The 24966-nt window shown below is 34.9% G+C and overlaps 1 protein-coding gene across 4 annotated transcripts in view; it reads right to left on the reverse strand.

Annotated features, from left to right (window-relative positions):
• Positions 1-24966, reverse strand: part of LOC125651314 (thrombospondin type-1 domain-containing protein 4-like) — an 82071-nt gene that overhangs the window by 35215 nt on the left and 21890 nt on the right. For 3 of the 4 annotated variants that reach the window (XM_056166769.1, XM_056166767.1, XM_056166768.1), the window contains one exon: positions 20811-20944. In XM_056166769.1, the coding sequence (XP_056022744.1) occupies positions 20811-20944 (134 nt within the window). Of the gene's footprint in view, positions 1-4602; positions 4889-20810; positions 20945-24966 lie in introns of those variants that run through there. The other variant, XM_056166770.1, reaches the window with a different exon arrangement.

Consider the following 24966-nt stretch of genomic DNA (forward strand, 5'->3'; position numbering starts at 1 on the left):
CATGAAATTTCAGAGCATTTGTGGTTAAACAAATTCATATACATATTGTCTATAATTACCTTACATAAATCATAAATCACCTGCACTGGGAGAGACAACAATAAATTTTAAGATCTCTTTGCTAACATAAGTATAACCACTCAGTACCTGCCTGTGTGGGGTCCTTATAAAAACACTGCAGAAACTAATAAAATAGCATAGGACTACAGCAGGATGAAAATTCAAGATAAACTTTATGACACAATGAGAACAAAAGCTGTTAACAAACTGATCCTCTTACCGGATAGAACTGTCTCAAGGAGTAAATGGGTTCTAAATGTAATGCCTGCAGAGGGATGAAATCAAAAGGTCGAGGCTGTCATCGACAGGTTATCATACTGCAGAATCATTAGATTTCGTGGGGCTCAATTTTCGTGTATTTTTGTTGGTTTTCTATTTCTATTTCATCCAACAAATTTCAAACCACAACGGAATACATAATTTATATAACATTTCACTATACAGAAACCATATCTACCAAATTACATCCCAACAAAACTGTAAAATCTCGACATCCGTAAAAACCGACCACCATGAATTTAAATGATTATACAGTATGCAATTATTCACTAGAGGCTCATGGTCCACAATGTCCACATGAGTTACCACACGCTTCAATAGTTTTTTATTTAAATTATGCAATGGGTAATAAGTTTGGATTTATACTGGTAGAAGATGAAGCTGTTCTGGAGAAGACTTAATTTTGCCAATCAGAAACTAATAAATGGCTGAATTCCAGTCTCAACACCAAGGAGTAAATGTGTATCGTGTTTGGCGACTATCATGATGGAAAAATGGGCCAGCCTTTGTCTTCAGCAATCAGACACCTGATGGCCAGAATACACATCAAAATAAACAGTAACAGCATTTCTTCAAAAGCAACCGGAGGTCATATGATGATCTAGGTTGCATTCATACTATTTTGGAGGAATATGATGATCTAGGTTGCTTTCATAAATTTATTTACCATTTTGGAGGAAAAGTCAACTTTATTTCAGGCAACTTGAAGCCATGAAAGCCATTTTGGAATTGAATTCATGGTTACCCCTAATATAGTAACAGCACTATCTGAATTAAATCTGCAGCTGAAGACAAAGATGTAAAACATTTATGTCTGACACACCTAAGACGGACTTGTATCTCCTAAGTCGTAGTAATTGGGACAGCGGACCAGCTATTAGAAGAGACACAAATTTCAATCAGCTGTAGATATTAAAGATGACATTACGACTAGAAAACTGACTCAGTCAGAATGGGCCCCACAGGGAACTTAATTCATGTATGACATGTTCTATTACTATAATGGTAAAATGACACAAAATTCAGTGTTTGTAATGAAAGAGAGGAGTGATATGTTCTTTTCTCAGATCTGCATTTCTATGTTCAACCGCTAGATCAATATTTTCGTATAACATAATATGAAAGTTCTAAGTGTAGTATACATGCACTAAAGTAATATTAGGAAGGCCGGATGTAACTTTGTCCTTTAACCTCATGAACAAACAAATCTGTCTTCATTAATGATAATACCATTGAACAAAATATGAAAGCTTTTTGTTGAAAACTATTCCAGATATTGAGTCACAAAAGCAGTAATAATGGACAAACAGAAACTTTCTGTAGAATAGAAAAGCTATATTTGAAAGCTTTCCAAGATATTGTGTCACAATGAAAGTGTATAATTTGGGATTGAAGGTCTGTTATGACTTTGACCTTTGACTTCATGACCACAAAATCTCAAAATGTCTTCCTTCAATCATCACACAACTATACCTTTCTATAAAATATGAAATGTCTATGTTGAAAATTTTTCAACTTATCATGCCACAATGATAAAAATAATAAAGTTGGAGATTAAGGTCTGTAACCTTGACCTTTATCCTCATGACTCCAAAATCTTAAGAGATGTCTTCCTTTAAGGCTGGTAAATCCTTTCATGCATCCAGTTTCAATTTTACATTTTGGCCGCAAACTTCTGGTTATCATTTTAAGTATTTTCAAATTCAACATGTCAATATTCAGATCGATTTAAATAAAAAATGCATTTACAAATATGCCCTGAGAAAAAAAAGGGGAAAGTTTAGGAAAGCATCGATCCTCGATCCATCCACTTGAAGGATTTGAAAAGAGGAGGCGAAACTGTGTATTGAAATATAAGTTCTCTAATGTCATGTGTTGTTGCGTGTATCTTAAGATCCATCATTTTGTCGAGACCGAATGATATAGGAAATGTGGACTCACTTAATGATTCGCCCCTGTCAAATGTGAAAATAGTTCATCCATCTCATAATCTGCAGTAGTAGCAGTGCGGAAAGTTCATGACGTGATGCCAGGCATGTGATTGAACTGGCTATATGCACTTGTGGACAATTTAGAAATCATAGACTGCATCATGTGTCAGTGGTGGATCTAGACCTTACCGGGGGGGGGGGGGGGGGGGGGGGGGGGGGGGGGGGGGGGTTGTTCAGGCCTGAAGGGGGAGGGTATGGGAGGGGGTGAACTCCCTCCTATGGGGGTCTCCCCCAGGAAAATTTTGAAAGGATTGAAATTCTTGTTCCTCCTTCCTTTCATTTAGTCACCACATCCTTTATAGAATTTAAACAAAAAGAATAAACTTAATTGACTTATTGATTCAAAATAATTCATTTTAATGCATGTCAGACTGAAATTCTGGTTCCTTCTTGCTTTGTTGCATATAGTTATCACTATAAAAAAAAAAAAAGAAGAGCAAGGTTTCCCCCCCCCCCCCCCCCCCCCCACCTGGGGTCCCCTCCCCTAAATCCGCCACTGTGTGTGGCAATGTACTTGTTGTCTTAATTTATAAGTAGTCTAGTAAAAGATGGCAAGCCACAAAAATCTAAATATATACTGTAATAGGCGTCTCAGGGGTTTAATCTGGCACCCCCTTCCTCTGTTTGGACCAATATTGCAATCTGTGTCACACATTTCATTTTGTATTTAATTATTCTTCATTGTGACATATATCTGCTCTGTATATGATATGATTTGACTGTTTTCAAGGTTTACAAGGAATAACTTAGAAGACCAGATCTCACATGGGGGTATACATGTTCAAAAGATTATTATGTAAAATATCTGTGGACAATTATGATAAACCTTGGTTGTTGGTTTTTGGTTGTATTTTTTTTTATTATAACTTAGGTATTATTCTAAATCTTCAAAAGAAGAAGGTATAAATAATTCAGACTTTGAAAAATTTCCAAAAACTGAGACAGTTTGTGATTTCTTCTGAACGAGCAGCTAAAACATCAGATTACTCAAGTTTTCCTTTGTAAATTCTTAAAAATGTTCATTAAACAAGTGAATATACATCAGTTAACTTTTACATTAATAGACCTAGCTAATATGGTGTGTTTTAGCAAATAACTTAAATTATGAAATCATTTTTGTGTGAAATATTTGGATGTTTGATTTTTGGGTGCATGTGCTCTAAGACACATTATAGGCGTAAGAAGATGTGTCAAAATATGAGTTGTTTGGTTAACTTAAGAGCTGCTTAAACTATTTAACTGAAAAACATATTTGATTGACACAGATTTTCAAAAACATGAACCTACCTTAATGGTCAATCACCTTTGCATAAAATATGAAAGTTTTAATCAGGTATGTTCAAAATTTTAATTACTAGTATTCAAATATTATGTGTCACAGTGAAAGTGATGATGGACAGATGGACAGACAGATGAAACAAGACCTATAGTTCTGAAGTGATTTTCTTTAATCATCATGTACAATTGTATTTTTTTTTTTTACTTAATTATTATCTCACAATGAAAGCATAGTAAAGGTCCGGTGTACCTTTCCCCTTCAACCTCATGACCCAAAACTCTTCAGCTCAGGGTCTTCCTTTAATGGTCGACTACCTTAATGCATAAAATATATATTCTTTATGTTGAAATCTGTTCAAGATATTGTCACAACGAACGCGATGACAATTAGATGGACAGACAATTTGATTTTTCTAGGGCTTTCACAGCAAGGCCCTAATAAAATTGCTTAACTTCTGACATAAATATACATGTATTGTATTGCTAAAATAAATGACTTGCTCAAATTTTTAATCTGTTTCCTTTTTCAAGTTATATATAAATAGTATGTATTCAATGTAAACTAAGCCATTTATATTTGCAGTTTTTAAATTTTTTATGTTTTTTGTTGTTCACAGTATCAACAAATCTTATTAAACAAAATGGCACAAACTGATACTTCACTTCATACATGTCTTAAAAATTTTCATTATGAGAGCTGAGTAAATTTCTTCAACAGACTTGATGAAAAATGACCTAATCTAATTTCTTGAGAAAAAAGAACAAATTTTATGTGTTTGGAGTCAAAAGACACCATAAATAATATGAATCCTTTGTAAATTTTCTTAACACAAATGAAACATGACACATATATTTGTCTTCAGACCTAGCTGCTTTATATGTTAACCATTTGTTACCTATAGTTCTTAAAGCTTAGAGGCTGATAATTTATCACACTGGAATGAATTCAGAAATTACTTACTAAAGCTCAGAAATATCTCATTTTCATACTCACCATCAAACCTATAAGAATTGTTAGATAACAAGTAAATTCCATTTTGTACAGTTGTGAATTCTGCAGAGCTCTAAAAGACTTCCATCTCCTCCAAAAGCATGACTTCTTCTAGTCAGGTGACATTACTCCATGACAATATCAATTTTGTTGATAGAAACTGGGGAGAAAATATGTCAAGAAAACAGCCCTAACTTTCACAATGTACAAAACATCTGAAAGGTAGAAATAAGAAGAAAAAAATTTCCAACACACCAACACAGCTGCCAAAATACCACTGTCGGTTTAACAAGTATTGACAGACCCTTATATGTGAGGGGGGTTGGCCAATGTTGATAACAATTTCTTAAAGAGCTAGCCCACTACTTTTTAACACAGGTAGAGCATTGATTAAAAAAAAAGAAAATGCATTGTGATTGTGCACATTATTCTTTTCTCTTTTTTAATTTTCATCCCCCTCCAGTTGAGGTGAAGAAATTTAATGGGAAGTATCGGTGCCATGCTGGTCTAATTGAGGAGGGTTCAAGGAACACATTTAAATTCTAACATTACATGTTGCAAGTAGTCCAAGATGAGTATCTCTTTTTCTTTACTGTCAAAGATGTCAGGTCACTTCACTCAGAAGCCATTTATCTTGTTTAAACCTTACTCGGTACAGAGAGACAAGAAAGGAAACGCACAATAAAGAGAAAACAGACCTGTAGACCACAAAGTTTGGAATAATTAACTTGTAAAAAGACACCAATTTTCATGTATTTGTCGGATCCAATGCTTTTAAATATGATAAATCATTGAATATCAAATAACTGCATGTTTTAATATACATTTTTATTGATGTCACATAATCCAAGGATTCAAAAATTAAAAAGACAAACAAGATCAGGCTCATGGGTCACAATGCTCACCTGAATCTTATTGCTCAAACAGGGATTTATATCTGAGACTCGATCATAATTAAGTTTGTGGAACTAAGAGAATAAATACATTTATTATATGTATATAATATGATTCCATGCTTTCAAACAGCCTAAGGAAAATAGAACATGTTCACCTGCACATGTTTTGTGGTTTGACTTCTCCAACATTGAGCCAAAAAATAAATAGGGAATTTCAAAATTGATTTTATTAATCATTATTTTCTTTAAAAAATTAAGCCTCACATGCCTACTCACTTTCCACTGACACTATAATTATAAAGAAAGCGTTACTTCTATCAGGCACTGGAGTACTCAACAATTCACGAATTACAGTAACAATTCGAAACTGATCTAGAGATTGAATGACCATGGTATCGTTTGGTAAGTTCTACAGTTTCTAGGTCAATACGATGCTTTAGCTAACCTCTAAGTGCAATATTCACTTTCACCTCCAGGCTCGGTGAATATTGTATAGTTCTCAGGTGGCTAAAGTATGGTATTGACCTCAAAAATTTCAATAACTGCAAAGTATCCTGGCTAGCTTGCAAAAATACACACGGATTTCCCTGATTGCGCACTTAAATTGCTATGACGAGATATTATTTCTGACCAAAAATTCACCAATATCTTCTTTTTCTTCTTCTATAGAATCACTTATTTCATGGGATAAAATATTCAGTGTATGAGAAAACATTAGCATTATAAGCTCTGATGTTCATTTCATTATTTTCTTTTGTAGTTGACAGCTAGTTTCTCTTGTTCATGAAGGTCTTCAATTCATGGAAATGGTTTTCTGAATTATAGTGCTCACGCATCGGGGAAGGAATATCTGGATGCCAAGACAGAGAGCATATGTTGTTAGCTAGTGCATATTTCATATTACACATTTCATGTCATATGTTGTTTGGGCAGACGTTTTCATTTTTTTTCATAACAAGATTATAATTAAATATTGCCATTGTCTGAATAATCTAGATTTTGTACCAGCAGAAGTCAAATGATTCAGAAATGTGTCAGAGGCAGAAGGATGTCACCGACCAGTCATTAACGTAAACATGTGTTCTACATAAATCTGGCTGTTTATTGAATAAACTGGTTCTACAGACACATACTGCTAGATCCCAGGTAACAGGTACATAACTTTATTTGGCTAATGTTGTGTTTCAGATAACTTATGGTTTTGTCTTACCTATATACCTGTGATTTTTTAAATCATTAAACTACCTCTGCAAAACTAAATGTATCTATATGCTATAAATTTTCAAAAATCGTTATCATTCAAAACTATAAAGTTATAATGTTACATATTCTTCATGGTTGCTTTGAAGAGAAAATGAACACCATGCACGTACATAAATTTTTGTAAAATCTAAATTCAAGGAATTTCTTACCCCGTGTGATTCAAAAATAAAAATGGGCTTGAACTGCCTAACACACTTTCTCTTTCCCTTGGACCAGTGAACCTCTACTTTGATTTCTTGGGACAATCCTAACTATATTAAATGATTGACTCCTAACTCAAAATGATACTGAGTATTCTTCTGCATTGTCTAAGAAATGTTAGTTCAAAACTTTGTTCTGACGTTTTTTAAGTGCTTAACTGTATTATTCCACATTTTTATATATACCATCTGAGAATTTTTCCATCATCTAGAAATGTCACCTGATGTAGGTGACAAATTTTGACATATGCAATATGACACACTATGCTGCAATCTGATTAAAATCAGATCCTCGATCCGCTCCTCTTTTTTTTTTCTTGTCGCTACAAAGAGGAGCGGATCGAGGATCCGATTTTAATCAGATTGCACTATGCTGTAGAAGTGAGGATTCTTCATCGTGCCAATGCCTACCATGGCACAGCTAGGTCCTCTGTTTATAAGCTAGGTCATATCCAAAAGACCTGACTTTCCTTCTAATGCCATCCTGACCTTTATCCTGTAAGTGTGACCTTCAACAGCCATGTACCAAGTATAGAGTGAAGCCAATCAAGCAAGGATAAAAACCAGAGAATCTTTCTAACTGACTGAATCTAATATATTTGGTATACAGCTCAACCCTGACCTTTATCCTAGCTGTGAGCTATCCTCACATCTATCCTTTAATAGTGAGCTTGACCCTGACCTTTATCCTATATATGGAATCTTCGAATTCACTCTAATATTTATCCTTTAAAATGTGACCTTCCTGTGGGTACAGATCGAGTCCTGAAATTTACAATTTATGTCCACTTTGTCCCAAAGATTCTTCATACCAAATTTGAAAAGAATTATAATGATACATGTAGGTACAAAGAAGTTAAAAATATTCAATTGTTAACATATTTAACCAAATGACCAATTTTGGCCCCATCCTGATACCAAAACCCCTACCCCTTGGATCATGAAATTTACAATTTTCGTAAAGGTCGGGCTACCTGCTCATTCCAAATATTTTTTTTAAGTTTCAATTTAGTACCAAGAAAATTAAAGAAGATTTGTTTGGAAATGTTTTATACATAAATTGTATTATATCAAGGTTTGGCCCCAACCTGAAGTCAGAACCTACATGTATCCCAGGAATCATGAAGTTTACAATTTTGGTAGATGCCTTCCTGCTCTACATCAATATGCATTTAGTTTTTCTTAAAGATGTGTGGCTGTAGAGAAGATGATTTGTGAAAATTGGTCAATTTGTGGCCGTTTTTTGCCCAATTAACCCCTAAGGCCAAAGGGGTGCAGGAGTCCTAAAATTTACAATTTATGTGACCCTTGTCCCAAAGATGCTTCATAACAAATTTGAAAAGAATTAGAGAATTAGGATGATAGGTATCAAGAACAAGTTAAAAATATTCTATTGTTAACACGTTTAATCCCTGATACCAAAACCTTGACCCAGTGGGATCATGAAATTTACAATTTTGGACAAAGAACTACCTGCTCAGTTTCTAAATATCCATTTTGCTTCAATTTAGTATCAATAGTATCAAAGAAGATTTTTAAAATATATGTTTTACACATGAACACTGATACCAAGTTTGGCCCCACCCTGGAGTCTGCTGCTAGCTTGAAAACCCCTATCCTGCAGATCATGAAATTTAGAGGAAATAAATATGGCAAGTAAAAATTTATGTTTACAATATTTTAGAGTAACTTGTTTGACCTATACTTTATCTGTAAGTCAACCCCTGACCCAGTAGCCAGTTTAAAGAATTAATTTCAAAATATACTACCCATAACAATCAAACTCAGATTTTTTATCTCCACTCCCCATCCCCTCCAATTATACATGTATTTATTTGATTTGTGCTACTTAAAAATGAAAAACTCTTTATCAAGACTCTTCTTGTAAAGTTCATTGCTAAATATGTAATCCATCTGTGACAGAAACCCTTCATATGAAATTTCATTGCCTTACCTTTTAATATAGTATTTGAAATATTATCTGAATCAATGACCTTAAACTTTTGACCTTAAAATTCATCCTTTAATTATAGGAAGTCTTTAGGTGAAATTTTATTGTTAAGGCTCAAATAGGATGTTACCAATAGGTGACCCTAAGTGACCCTAAACTACGCGATCAGTTTTTAAGTAATGGAGACTCTTTATGTGAACGGAAGTTTCATTGCTAATTAAGCTTAGTACAAGAATATTATATTATTATCTGAAAACCATTTCAAATAGTATTTGAGATACCTTCTGAAATTCATCTATATCAGCTGACCTCAAATACCGTATAGCTGGTTTCCCTTCTTTTTTTTTGGCAGATATATAATTTTGGCATATCCTGGTGATTTTCAAAGATTTACCAAAATAAAAATCATTAAATTTAATGTACATATATAAAAATGAAATCAACAAAATTTCATCCACCAAAATTTATAGTATATACCCATATCTGGCATTAAATTTGCGTCCCGCCAAATATACCGCCTATAGTACAATAGGCACCACCCTTTAGTCAAAAAGACTCTTCAGTTTTAAGTTTTATTACTAAAGGTCAAACACTATTTGAGATACCACCCACAAGTGTTATAGACAGAGAGATGGACAGATATACCCAAATTAGCATCCTCCCACTTTTGCTGAAGCAGTTTGGGAATAATAAAGACAATATCATACATATGACAAAACACTTTTCCTTGCGTTATTTATGTGGAGTGAATTTCAATTTGTTTATTGCAACACCAGATTTGTCTGTGGGTGTATTAATTGCCAATGGGCTATGTGAGCATTTGTCTGTGGGTGTATTAACTGCCAATGGGCTATCTGAGCATCTTTTACATGAAAATAAATTTAGGGTAACAAAATTACATCACAAACCAACAAGAGAAATCTCTTTAAAATCTTGTAAAATAAAATATCTAAGGAAGACTTTCAAATGCCAAACAAATTCACAAATATTTTCATTGCATAGCTCTGCATCAAATGAAAATTGTTCTTCAAGATTAATTGCATTTCCTTTCTTAATATGCTAAAATCTTGTAGAATAAACTTGGTGTATATATAGTAGACTAGTATATCACTAGAGAAAGTATCTGGATGTCATCATATGCTGAAGGGAGTGAAATGTAGAGAATTGCAAAAATCTGCAACATGCTCGTATTGTTGCACAGCAAGACAAAATCCAGAGACTCAGGGTTACGGAAAGGTTTGATCAAAAACAACAAAAAAGCTCTTTGGTAATACTGACAATCCATCTTAAAACTTGATAACTATCGTGTCTTCAGAATCTGTATGCAAACATACATCCACAGTGCCAGTTGATTTACAAAGGGGAATTTGTAAGAGGGTGAATTAAATGTGTATCATTTTAATAATGTACAGAGTGCTTCAAACAAATAGATCTATAATTCTACTAGAATATCAAGGGTGCGTGGACAAGCCTCTCCTGGATTCTTTCCCTCTTTTTTCTCTCCTCCCTCCCATTTTCTCCCCACCACCTCTCAGACCTACCCTTCTTTCTCCCCACTGCAATGTCCTCAAAAATAAAACTTGATCCTGCTACGGATACTGTTTGAGAGCTTCAAATTCTCCAAAACTGGGGGGATATTTAAATTTAATGAGGCTCATCCAAATGGGGGGGGGGGGATATTTAAAATCACAAACTTCTATAATCTCTACATATAGTTACAGAGACAATACAAGAAAACTTATGGACAAAAGTGACAAATTCAGCTGGAACTTCTTGGTAACTTTTACAACTATTAAGTACAAAGTTGAAGATAATTACATAGTGAATACAAAATTTAGAGTAGGGTAAATACAGATCCTTGGAAATACCAGAGGTGTGGTCAGGTGCCTAGTAGGAGTAAGTATTCCTATAGTAGTAGGAGTAAGTATTCCAAAACTAAGTAAAGCAAACCATTTAGAAACCTTCATGTTTTTATATTGAAGCTTATTTTTTCCTGCATTCAGTTCTTCACTAAGTTCATTCTGTCAGGCCAAATTTATTGTTCACAATTTACATAACATTCCATTGCATTGGATAATATCCCATGGTATTAAGAATCTATCATCTCTAAGAAATAAAAATACTATAATGTATAAATCTATAAAGATAGCTATTTTAATTTTTAATGACTATTGTTTAAAAAATATTAACACGAATATTGAAACAAGATGTATTTCTGAAACACAAATGCCCCCGATAATGGCCAATTCCAAAGATGGCCAATGTCACAAGGACAAATATCTTGGTACCAGTAGAAAGATCTTGTCACAAGAAATGCTCATCTGCAATATGAAAGCTCTAATATAAATTTACCATTTAGAAGTTATGACCAAGGTCAAGGTCACAGGGTCTAACATTTTAGTACCCACGGAAGTGTCTTGTCTCAAGAAAATCTCATGTGAAATATCAAAGCTCTAGCACTTGCTGTTCAAAAGTTATTAGCAAGATTAAAGTTTTCAAAAAGTAGGTCAAACTCCAAGGTCAAGGGGTCAAAAATGAAAATGTTGGTACCCACGAAAAGATCTGTCACAAGGAATACTCATGTGAAATATCAAAGCTCTAGCACTTACTGTTCAAAAGTTATTAGCAAGGTTAAATTTCAGACAGAATGACAGACAGGACAAAAACAATATGCCCCCCCCCCCCTTCTCAATCTCGGGGGCATGAAAAAATAATAATAAAATAAAGCATGCACATAACAAAGAGAAAATAAAGACTATAAACCATGATTACTTGAAGGAAAACCATCAAGTTAAATTGTCTCTTTCAAAGTGAAAATAAGCTGTATTAATTAGTTAACAGATTAGGTACATGTATACAGAAAATTAGATTTCCACAAAAAATATGTTATTTATCAAAATCATGATCAGATATATGTAACTACCAAAATTGGAAGGTTGTGGCCTGAATAAAAATTTAAATTGTTTTTATCAGTGACATTGTCCTATACTACATGACCCCAAGTTATCAACAATCTGCAGAACTCAGACTCTCTAGAAAAAACTGGAGATCATAAAACCAGACAGCTACAAATAAGCTTGTTATGAAAACCCTCAATCTACAATGCATCTTTTACTATGTACAATTCATGTTATATATCACTGAACTTATCATCGCTTCAAAATTTTAATATCATAAAATTCCCAACATATTTTCCCATTATATACATTTGTGTCAAGAGATGCCTTCAAACATTTATCAAAGCCCCATGCAAACTGAAAACTCACAGCTTTGATAAATTTCATCTGTTTACACAACCATGATAGGATATTCCAGTCCACATTAATGAATTAATTAATACAGCAAATAGTTTATTAAAAAAAATCCTATCTTACATGTCTACCTGATTTCATCACAGACTTTTAAAATGCTTGAAACCTCCAACTTTGAAATTGTTTAAGTCTAGAGCAATTGAAGTGAAATTAGCCTCTTCCAATCGTCTCCAATAATTCATACTCTGTAAACTATAGAATTATCTGCAATGTAAATTCACATGAACTCAGGTGTGGTCTGAAGATTACATAACGCCTAAGGTAATCTCATTCATTTCAAGACAAAAGTGACAAAGCCCAGTGTAGCTTTCTGATTCATCGATCTCTTTTCTCTCTCTGGTCTGAATGGGTTTAAGGAAGTCTGGAGTACTTGGTTTGTCTCTAAAACTAAGCAGTAACAAACCATTGTGTTACTGCAATTAAAATGCCAACATATGGCGATAGCATGGTATTTGATTATTTACTAGTCAATAACAGTGTTTTATATCTTTCTTACAGATCAACAACAAAATATAAAGACCTGCGATCGCGACCTTCACTTCTAAACGTTGAATATTTGGTGAAGGAGCAGTTACTACTGTTTTGATGTCTTAGGTTTGACTTGGTCAAGGAACAAATCGGACTCGAACCCATAACCTCCGAGTCACAAATCGAATGCTCTAACCACTAAGCCTCACAGTGACTGGTCACTGTTCAAAAGTCTGGCAAAGGTTAGAACTATAGGTAAAAAACCGAGCCAGACAGATTAAAATCAACCCCCCTCTCCACTCCTCATGTCTTTGATCTTGTGGCTAAAACACATACATAATCTCATCATAAATGTACAGTTTGTTTTTCTTCCAACCTTTTGACAAATATTTGTACAGAGCTTTTTTTGTAACTCAGTAATTATGAAATAAAATCAAACATTTTAAATAATAAGTCACTTTCTCAGTTCTCCTAAATGTCTCTTAAATTCGTAACTCTAGTGTAAAGATGATTGTCTTATCTGGATGCTTAGGGATCACTTCAAAGGAAGAGTTCCTGTGACATCCCAACAACATCTGGGACGTGGTTAAGAAGATACGGCACAAACAATGATAGGGCACAAACTAACAGTGTTCCTACCAGTCAGGTAAAGCATGCAAGGTACTGCAACACATATTTCTCACATCAACCATTGTCAGATATGATAATTAAATGCATCATTTATTGGAAAACGTTTAGGAGAAAAATGCTTTAAAAAAGGAATTTATGGGACTTCTGGTTTTAAGTTGTGATTTTATGATGCAGCATCAATAAATATTGAGAAGCTAAGATTACGCAATGATCAAAGGATCATGGGTATTTTGTGGCAGTTTGGCAAAAAGGATTGGGTTTTTAATCTCTGGCATCAACAAATGGGACCAAATTCTGCCTCTTGACACAGGTTCTTACTTTGTATTTACCTTAAAAATTTTTTACCTCCTTTCTGAAAATCTTTTATCAATTTTCTCAACATCAACACGTTTCCTCTCCAATCCAGAGAATCATACAAATATTTACTGATCAAAATTTGTGAAAAGCCAAATTTGCAATAAATCTATCAGACTTTGGCCAGGCAAATAAGATGAAATATATATTGGTAAATAAATTTCCTCTCAAATTCATCAGTTTGTTACACCTCATAGGTAATTGGTATTTAATATTTTACCCTGTCTAAACAATATATACAGGGGCAATAAATCAGTCTAATACACTCTGCAATGTGTATCAATGCTAACAACTTCACATATAACAACCACACAATAGAGATTTATATCAGACACAGGTATATTTAGTGTCTGTCTGATTCAAATTAAGATCAATTACATTCAAGTATGTACATAAATAAAGTGAAGATAACGAAAAGTGATCAATCTCATAAATTCTATAAAGAATACAAAATTGAGAGTTGGCCAAACACAGACCCCCAGGAAACATCAGAGGTGGGATCAGGTGCCTAGGAGGAGTAAGCAGTCCCCTGTTGACTGATCACACCTGCCGTAAGACTGATCAGGTAAACGGAGTAATCTTTAATCAAAATCAGTATGAACGTGTAAAGAATGGCATAAAAAGTGGTATGAAGCACGTCAGACAGCATTCAACCCAGTAACAGGTTTTATCATTATAACTACCATAGTATTTGTGAAAGTTGCTGAATTTACACAGGACTTAAAACCCCTGTAACATCAACTTATTTGTCAGTAGCCTGCCTAAAGTCCCATAAATACCTCTTTACCAGCATTATCTAAAAAGTGCAACAAGGACTTGCAGTAAAACATGTATAATCCCACCTGCTTTGGGAGACAAATTTTGGGTTGGAAAAGGTAATTGGGAATAACATCAAGTTTGGTGTTCCCAGCGAAACAGATTATATGAGTGTCAGTTTAGACAGGTTTAACTGTATTTGAAATAATAGGACAGAGAAGAAGCGGTAAAGATAGGACAGAGAGGAAGGGGTAATGATAGGACAAAGAGGAAGCGGTAATGATAGGACAGAGAGGAAGGGGTAATGATAGGACAGAGAGGAAGCGGTAATGATAGGACAAAGAGGAAGCGGTAATGATAGGACAGAGAGGAAGGGGTAATGATAGGACAGAGAGGAAGTGGTAATGATAGGACAGAGAGGAAGGGGTAATGATAGGACAGAGAGGAAGCGGTAATGATAGGACAAAGAGGAAGCGGTAATGATAGGACAGAGAGGAAGTGGTAATGATAGGACAAAGAGGAAGCGGTAATGATAGGACAGAGAGGAAGGGGTAATGATAGGACAGATAGGAAGGGGTAATGATAGGACAAAGAGGAAGCGGTAATGATAGGACAAAGAGGAAGGGCTAATGATAGGACAAAGAGAAAGGGGTAATGATAGGACAGAGAGAAAGCCGTAATGATAGGACAGAGAGGAAGCGATAATGATAGGACAAAGAGGAAGCGGTAATGATAGGACAAAGAGGAAGGGCTAATGATAGGACAAAGAGAAAAGGGTAATGATAGGACAGAGAGGAAGCGGTAATGATAGGACAGAGAGGAAGCGGTAATGATAGGACAAGAGGAAGCGGTAATGATAGGACAAAGAGAAAGCGGTAATGATAGGACAGAGAGGAAGCGGTAATGATAGGACAGATAGGAAGGGGTGATGATAGGACAAAGAGAAAGCGGTAATGATAGGACAAAGAGGAAACTGTAATGATAGGACAGAGAGGAAGCGGTAATGATAGGACAGAGAGGAAGCGGTAATGATAGGACAGAGAGGAAGCGGTAATGATAGGACAGCCAGGAAGTGGTAATACATAATCTCTGCAATACCGGTTCATCTATGATGGGGCAATGTTTGAAGTCTTCCTCTGAATGCTAGACTAAGTGTAGATAGAAAGTATACACACTGATAAAATTAGTTTTAACAAGAAGATCTAAACAAGACTATTCAATTCAATTAAAAATTTATGTTTAACTAACAAAGCAAGAGAGTGAAGCTACACAGGGTTTTGAGATATCTAAATATACTAAAAAACTGATATATCTAACAAGAGATGTTTGTAAAACACATATGCCCCCCATGGTGCAAAATTGAAAAGGGTTATACACACACACACATCATTTAATTGAGAGTAGTATCATCAATTCAAAATATTGAGCAGACAATATCTTCCTATGTCAAGAGTGGATTGACCATGTGACCTAAAAATCAATAGGGGTCATCAACTCCTGAAGATGTACCAGTGTACCAAGTTTGATGTCTGTCAAGCAAAGGGTTCTCAAGATATTAAACGGACAGTATATTCCTATGTCCAATTTGGCCCCTGACATTTGACCATGTGACCTTAAAATAATTAGTAGTCATCTTCTCCTGAAGATGTACCAGTGTACCAAGTTTGATGTCTGTCAAGCAAAGGGTTCTCAAGATATTGAGCGGACAGTATATTCCTATGTACAGTTTAACCCTTGACCTTTGACCATGCGACCTCAAAATCAATAGGTGTCATCTTCTCCTGAAGATGTACCAGTGTACCAAGTTAAATGTCTGTCAAGCAAAGGGTTCTCAAGATATGGAGCAGACAGTATATTCCTATGTCCAGTTTGACCCTTGACCTTTGACCATGTGATCTGAAAATCAATAGGGGTCGTCTTTTCCTGAAGACGTACCAGTATACCAAGTTTGATGTCTGTTAAGCAAAGGGTTCTCAAGATATTGAATGGACAGTATATTCCTATGTCCAGTTTGACCCTTGACCTTTAAACATGTGACCTCAAAATAAATAAGGGTAATTTTCTCCTGAAGATGTACCAGTGTACCAAGTTTGATGTCTGTCAAGAAAAGGGTTCTCAAGATATTGAGCAGACAGTATATTCCCATGTCAAGTTTGACCCTTGACCTTTGACCATGTGACCTCAAAATCATTAGGGGTCATCTTCTCTTGAAGATGAACCAGTGTATCAAGTTTGATGTCTGTCAAGCAAAGGGTTCTCGAGATATTTAACAGACAGTATATTCCTATGTCCAGCTTGACCCTTGACCTTTGACCATGTGACCTCAAAATCAATGGGGGTCATCTTCTTCTGAAGATGTACTGGCGTACCAAGTTTGATGTCTGTCAAGCAAAGGGTTCTCTAGACATTGAATGGTCAGTATATTCCTATGCCCAGTTTGACCCTTGACCTTTGACCATATGACCTCAAAATCAATAGGGGTCATCTACTCCTTAGGATGTACCAGTGTGCCAAGTTTGATGTCTTTCAAGCAAAGGGTTCTCAAGATATTGAGCGGACATTATATTCCTATGTCCAGAGTAGATTGACCCTTGACCTTTGACCTTTTGACCCGAAAAACAATAAGGATCCTTTTCTACTCATAACTAACCCACATATGAAATATCATTATCATCAAGTGAATGGTTCTCAAGATATTGAGCGGACAACACATGGTCTACAGACCGACCGACAGGTGCAAAACAATATGCCCCCTCTTTTTCAAAGAGGGGCATAAATATACTAAAACAACTGAGATATCTAAATATACTGAAAAACTGAGATACCTAAATATACTAAAAACCTGAGATATCTGAATATACTAATGAATTAAGATATATCTTAAAATACACATCAACTGATTGCAATATACTCATGGGATGAGATATCTGAATATACTCATGAACTGAGATATCTAAATATACTCATGAGATGAGATATCTGAATATACTGATGAACTTATTTATTGATATTCTTTTTTTTCTTCATACTGTTCAGTTGGTTACATAGCTACTAGCAGCTGATGTTCTTCCTTTAGGTGCTATATGAACATTACACATTGTGATAAACATTTGTACCCAACAAATCTCTACGACATCTTTTGCCTCCAATTGTATAGAAAGGTTCAGCAGAGGGAAAAAGCTTTTGGGCTACTGGGTGTTATATCAAGCTTTTCTTGGTAACAATGAATTGCAGAAAGCTAATCATTTGACAGGGTGAATGACTGAGTAATTTTTCCTATTTGACTGGCTGTCACATGTACTTTACAATTTCAACATCTCAAAGGGATGGTAATAAGACCACTTCTTTAATAAGGCAAAACTGAACCAATCCTACAGAAACATTATAGTACTAAGTGAAGTGTATAGCATATTTATAATGAATTTCTTTACCTAAACATCTCTTTCTCTCTTCTCTGTCTCTCTCTCTCATAAGCAACATAAAAACTCAAAGAAATTGTTGCCTAACAGCTCTCTCTAATACTTTTATGTTAAAGTTATTTCAGAGAGCAAACAAGAAAATTGTTTTGTAAAAAGATTACACACATTTTCTCCCTCACTTGCTATCAAAGCCATCTGGATGTGATTTCATCTCCTTTTAAATGATATTGAATGTATTTAAAGTATAAAAGGATTTGTCCAATCTTGCATAAAAGAAAGTACTTTAATTTATTTGAATTTGACATATAAATAACAAATTCATGTGATTTACAGATAATTTTCTATAATGAACCATAAACATGGTTTTTTTGCTCTATATCGCTCATTCAAATTATGCCATTTTCTTGATAACAGAATAGTGATAAAATTAAACTTTCACATGATCTATAATATGTTGAATAAGCTTATTTCAAAAACACTGACAACATCATTGCATATTTTACATAGTATTTGAAACAGCAGCTAAATTGCAATAAAAAAAAATTTATGTGCCATTACTTTCTACACGAATTCTAAATGCTATTAAGACTGTATTCCACTTGTTTGAGTAAATTGAATATTGGTAAGCCTATTTGACATCACAAGTAATGGCCCCTCTTTGATATCTCCGCCCTCAGCTTGGCTGGAGAAGGGGTAATTTGGTTCTCAAAGTAGAAACAAATCTTTTGTGCATTTACTGTCATATCAGACTTATCAGACTGACCAGTACATGGACAGCATGGACAAGCAGACATCCAGACACCATTATTGACAGGTGTGCTGCCATTTATAAATTGTTTGTAAACATTCAGGTAATACACTTCTTACCTACTGTGTCAAATCGGACTTCTATATAGCCCGCTTTATGAAGGAAGAGAAGCATATCAACCTTCAATGGTGGCTGAATTCAAAGACTTTATGCTTATCTAGTAGTGGTTTTATTAATCAGTGTATATATACTTTCCCATTGTATGTGTCATAGGAAAACTGCAAATTTTCATGACCTTCTTTCCCTTATCCATTTTAAATCAGATGCCCTTCGCATAGATACAGTGTTTAATGATCTGTATTTGTTTATTGTGTGCTTGCAGAAAACTTTGTACTGAATTCCTATGATTGCCATGCAATTATCCCATTGCAAAAATTAAATTGTACCAATATACTAACTCAACAGTCCATTCGGCATTAGGAGAAAATACTTTTCATTAAAAACTCTTTAAAGATGTTTTATAACAGGATAAAACTATGGTAATCTAATACCACCAAAGGTACCAACTATTGCATTAAAGTCTAAAACCATGCACTTTGTTCTTAGAATGCCATAATTTAAAAGTTTATATGTCTACATTGTTTTTTTAATAGATGTCTTCCAACATCCCTATGAGCAAGTGCACCCAAGTTCTGACTTGCCAAAATTAAAATATTGGTTGCCCGAAAAAACTTTACTCAAAATTTATAATCATAATTTGATTCAATATAAATAACTCAAGAACACTAAAATGAAACGACCAGAGACAAATAACTCCAAAAGTGTAGGATACAAAGTGAATGTCAATCCAGCTTGTATAGTACGTACAGTATGTAGGGGGGCCTATCGGAAATAGAACACAAAAGTGATTTATTTTCTCCCCTAGTTTTTGTAGAGTACACTTTCCATGGGATATGTACTTCTCCTTGTTCTGCTTGAAAAGCTACCTCGTATTCTAAGTGTTTAGGAGTCAGAGAGGGAAAAAATGTGACCAAATGCTATCTATTCTGTATAAAGTTGAATTACCAGTCACAAATGACGATGCACCAGCAATTGTTTTAGATTTTTGACAGATGGTACAGTGTACACCACACTGGTGTCCTTGTCAATCAGCCACGAAGACTCTGATTGCTATACAGCCTGTTTCGTTTTCAATTAATTCTTTTGTTTATTTTTCAGTCTAACTTTTGTTTTTATCCCAAGAAAATTACAAAACAAGATGAAGAAGCCAGACCTCCTTAACGTAGAGCTTCAGTTCAGTTTACAGTGAAAGCACGATCAGGATAAGTCATATATGTCAGGGGTCAATTATATCATAAATTAAAATAATTTACTGATGTCTACTTAATTCAACTTAGTTAGGTATAAAAATGCTACCAAGCAATTTACAAAACACGAACTTGTCACAAAGTCATGGAATAAAGTTTAATCTTTTCTTTTCAGATATGACATTTCTAACTGAAATACCATATATACTTGCCTACAAGTCGGTTCACCTATAAGTCGGTTATATAGTTTTTAGGTTATTTTGGAGGAATTGCCATTGACCCATTTATAAATCGGTTTTACTTTTTTCAAGAAACGGTTGACAATTTCAAATCAATGCTCTAATGTTTTTACCAGTGTCTCAAATGATATTTTGAGAAATGTGCCGATATTTGATATTTTTTCCAACAAATCAATTTCATATCAATACTTTTATGTATGTATCTGTGTTCCAATAATGTTTTGGGATATGACATCGATATTTTACTTTTTATCCTCAACAAATTAAACGGTTACTATTTTGATTATTTCGTCCATGTTTTTGTTGTTTAAAAAATACTAGACTATACATTACGCCATCTAAAAAAATACTCTTCTTAGGACACACCTATAAGTCGGACATAGAGTTTAATCCGACTTACAGGCGAGTATATACGGTATTTACTTGCCTGATCAGGCAAGTATGTCTAGAGTTTCGCTTCCCCGAGATATCATTTGCACTGTTCAATTTGACAACCATTACTGTCGATCCCCGACTTCATAAAAGTTGATTCAAGAATTTCTGCAGGTTTTTTTTTTTTTTTTTTCATGCAAAATGAGATATAGAATTTCTGTAAAAATTAGTTCTGAACAGGTTTGTTTTAATTCATGGTGTATAAATTCTTTTTCTGTAATGCAATTACATACTCACAACACATTTCCCCAGTATGCAGACTCGGTCTGTTGACTTGTCATCACACAGTGTGCCATCTCTAACTTGTCCACTAAATGTAGCATAAAATCCATAGTACGCAGCTCTGCACACCAACGAACACCGGCGAGAGGCTGTAAAATTAAAATCATAATTCTGAAATTTTCGGTGGGGTGAGAACAGCCTCATTCTTTCTGCAGTAACAATATCAAATTGATGAGTACCTGTGATTTGATGTAAATTATCACATAAAACTTGAGGCATACTGGTCTACTGTATCAGCACAAACGTGCTATACAAGAAATTTATGCATTTAGGTTTTCATAGCAGTTATCCTTCCTAGTGCACATTAAGTCTCCATTACATGAATTTTTGAGCATCTTCAATTTTTTGAAAAAGATAATCAATTTAATATGAGTATAGTGGAATTCGTGGACAAAGAATATTGGCCTGGATTAGCTCAATGATTAGAGCACCAGGTACACCGGTTCAAGTTCCCTGTCCATCCTGAATTCTTTCCTACTGAGCTTAAAATACATGTAAATATTGCTATGTTTCTGCTAACCCAATTGACCCTAAATTATACCCTCTACCCTAAAATATCTTTTAAAATAATTAAAGATTGAACTTTTTTGGGAACTGACTCTTGTTATTATACTATAGCAATTTTATCAAAGCAAAAGTGGCATTGATATTAAAAAATGAAGCCCTCCTGTCCAATATGTTAATATAATATCTACAACTTAAATGGAAATTGGACCAGAATGTTTCTAAAATGCATACTCTTAAAACAATGTACAGTTGAGAAAAACATTATTTATTTCCCATCTATTTACCCTAATATTGACTTGAATGTTAACGGAAACACAATAATCTTTATTTTTGGCCTTACATACATATTATATAGAGCAATATGTCATACAGTGTTCTAGTGATAGTGGATGATGTGACGTCATCAGATATGTTACATGCTGTTGCCTCTTGCTGATTGGAGCACATGATTTAAAGAGGATTGACACATCGATAATGGTCGACTTCATTTTAAAACACAAATAAAACCAGACCTCCTTCACCTACGATGAAATGACAGAGCCATGGTCAGACAGATTTGCAGGGTAAAGCCAGAAGACATAGCTTAAGTGTCAGATCAAGCGAGCTACTGGTACAACTTGGGATCGATGACCTTGATGCTATCTTGTGGGAGAAGAGGCTACGCTGGTTTGGGTACGTTGCTAGATCCAGTGGGGCAATCAATAATGTCTTCAATATGAAAAAAGAGGGAGGACGACAACCAGGGAGACCAAAGATGACCTGGAAAGCAGTTAGAAAAAGACCAGCACGAGTGGGGACTTCGTGATGTTAACCCATTGGACAGAGATGCCTGGAAGTCAAATGTTAGGTCTGCCATGCATGCAGCAAGCCAGTTACCTGGAAGGGAGCCCACTGCTGTGAAAGATGCACCAAATCCTGCACGTTAATCAAAATGCCGATGATGGTGAAATAAACATCAGCATTCCTTGACCAGTTAAATCTACCTATAAACCAGATAACGCAGTGGGTTTTACATGTTCAACTGCCAATCTATATAGATTGTGGGTTCGAGTCCAACAAGGCCGGGTTTTAAATTTTTCTGATAAATACTTTCTCCTAAAACTGCCTTTTCTTAATTAATCAACAAAGTAAATATGAAAGTTTTCAATTATAAAACAGTATTGTGCATCGATTGTCTCTACTTTCAAACCAGTATCTCAGTTTTCTCTGCATCACTGATGACATTGATCAGCTCATATGCATGACCACAACTGTCCTGGCTGGTCATGTGGTTTCTTGCTATGCACTTTTTACTCAAACTGAGTGTAAACATCCGACAGTAGATAAACCTTTGAAGCAAACCCCATTGCACAGTTATACGCGTGTCATATGTATTATGAAATTATCATTTCAAAATGCCAGTTTTATTTTTTTCCCGGTGAAACGATTTGAGTTTTTTAGTACTCTAAACCCGATGGAGTATCTTACGGGGCAAGACTAAAGGCCGGAATGGGGCCGGAATGGAGGTAGTGATACTCAAAAAAGTATCAAGAGATCGCAAATTTCGGCACTAAGGAGAATATCGTGGTCAATCACCGTATTCCACCAAGCATCTCAGATAACGACTGTTCCTACACCAGTGGTTGAGATGTGCTCAAAAATGATTGTGAAAATTTTTTATCTCCCTGTGTGTCAGAAACCTAAACTGAATTTGAATCTACAATGTCTACATGACATTTTCTACTGATAATATACGACTCTAAACCAAAGGCATGATAAAAAAAAAAAGTCACGACACTGGAAAAATATATCATATTTACTCAACCTCTAATGCTGTTACAGATGGACCCCGAAAACAAAAAGATGTCCTCTAGATATGATAGATTTACGAACACCTCGAAATAACTGAAATCGTTCTTCACTAAAATGTAATTCATAATAGAAGTATGAAGGCAACATTGTGCATATTATTTCCCTATGTGTTCTTAAGGCACTGACCGTGGGAATCAAACCTCGAACAAAACTTGAATGTACACTACATGAGGATCCTGCATATAAATTTATAATCTTGGATTTCCTGAGAAGAAGTCAGTGAAAAGAATTTTTCACTATATATCAATCATCTGTGTAAAACTTTTTAAAACCCCTATTGTGATCCAGTTCTGGCCTAAGGGTCATTGTTTGAAAAGAAAAACATTTTGAATCTTCATTATGAAAGGTGAAGATAACGAACAGTGATCAATCTCATAACTCCTATAAGCAATACAAAATAGATATAGACGGAAATTTTCATGGATGTTTTGATTTTTATGGTATTGTCGTTCTTGACAAGATTTTAATCTCAGCGAGATTCGTCGAGGCTGGATATTTGGATTGACGCAGAAGAGATGTTAGTCCAAATATCCAGTCTCGACGAATCTCGATGAGATTACCTCGCAGTAAAAACTTCTTGCAAAAACTGATCCAATGTACATCCTTTTCAAATCCAACCAATCGATCATCCGGACACTTGGGTAAATCTTAACGTACACTGTAAATAGTTTGATGAAAGGTGACGATGATGAACAGTGATCAATCCCATAACTCCTATGAGCAATACAAAACAGAGAGTTAGACAAACACGGACCCCTGGATATACCAGAGGTGGGATCAGGTGCCTAGGAGGAGTAAGCATCCCCTGTAGATCGATCACATCCGCCGTGAGCCCTATACATGTATATCGGTCAGGTAAACAGAGTTATCCTAGTCAAAATTGGTGTGACAAGAACGGCTTAACAATCGTTATGAAACACATCAGACAGCATTTGACCCAATGATAGGTTGTATTGGCATACTGATCATACGCAGAACAAGCTCTTGCGTATCGAATCTGTTGAGATATATACACACCATATGCAGGTGGTAATGGAATATTGCTACATAAATAAAATTGATGTTTTTACTAGAGTTTGCAAAGAATATAGAAACATAAAGAAAATATTAAAGCATCATTGTTAAAACAAGTGACCAATATTTCCTATCTAGGTCTACAGTGCAGCATGATCCAGTGAATTAGATGACCAAAAATTCCCTAAGCGACGTCTGTTAAAATGTTCGTTGTATACATTGGCAGTTTAGAAATTTTGAAAAGTTTTGATCAATTGATCAAGAAAGGCCTCTACCGAAATTGTAAATTTCATGATCCCCGGAGTAGATGTTCTGATTTCAAGGCGGGGCCAAACTTGGCATATTGTGGTTATATGTAAAACATCCAAATAAAATCTTTTTAATGCTGTTGATACTAAATCAAAAATGAATGGATTCTAGTATTTAGAAGGAGCAGGTAGTCCTTTACCAATTGTAAATTTCATGATCCTAGGGGTAGGGGTTTTTGTGACATCATAATCAATAGGGATGATCTATTCCTTAAGATGTACCAGGAGGCTTTAATCCCATGTGTGAAGCAGATAATGATTGTATATACATGTATGTTGAATCTCTGTGATCCTCTTGAAAAACAATACACTTTTCATCCAAATTTTCCAGATTTCATGAGAATCTTGCACTTTGTACACACTCACGAGGTACTATATATACATGGTCTATATTCTAAATTTAAACACTGTGTATGTACACTCACGTGGTG

Source organism: Ostrea edulis, chromosome 5 (genome assembly GCF_947568905.1).
Source record: "Ostrea edulis chromosome 5, xbOstEdul1.1, whole genome shotgun sequence".
Lineage (NCBI taxonomy): Eukaryota > Metazoa > Mollusca > Bivalvia > Ostreida > Ostreidae > Ostrea > Ostrea edulis.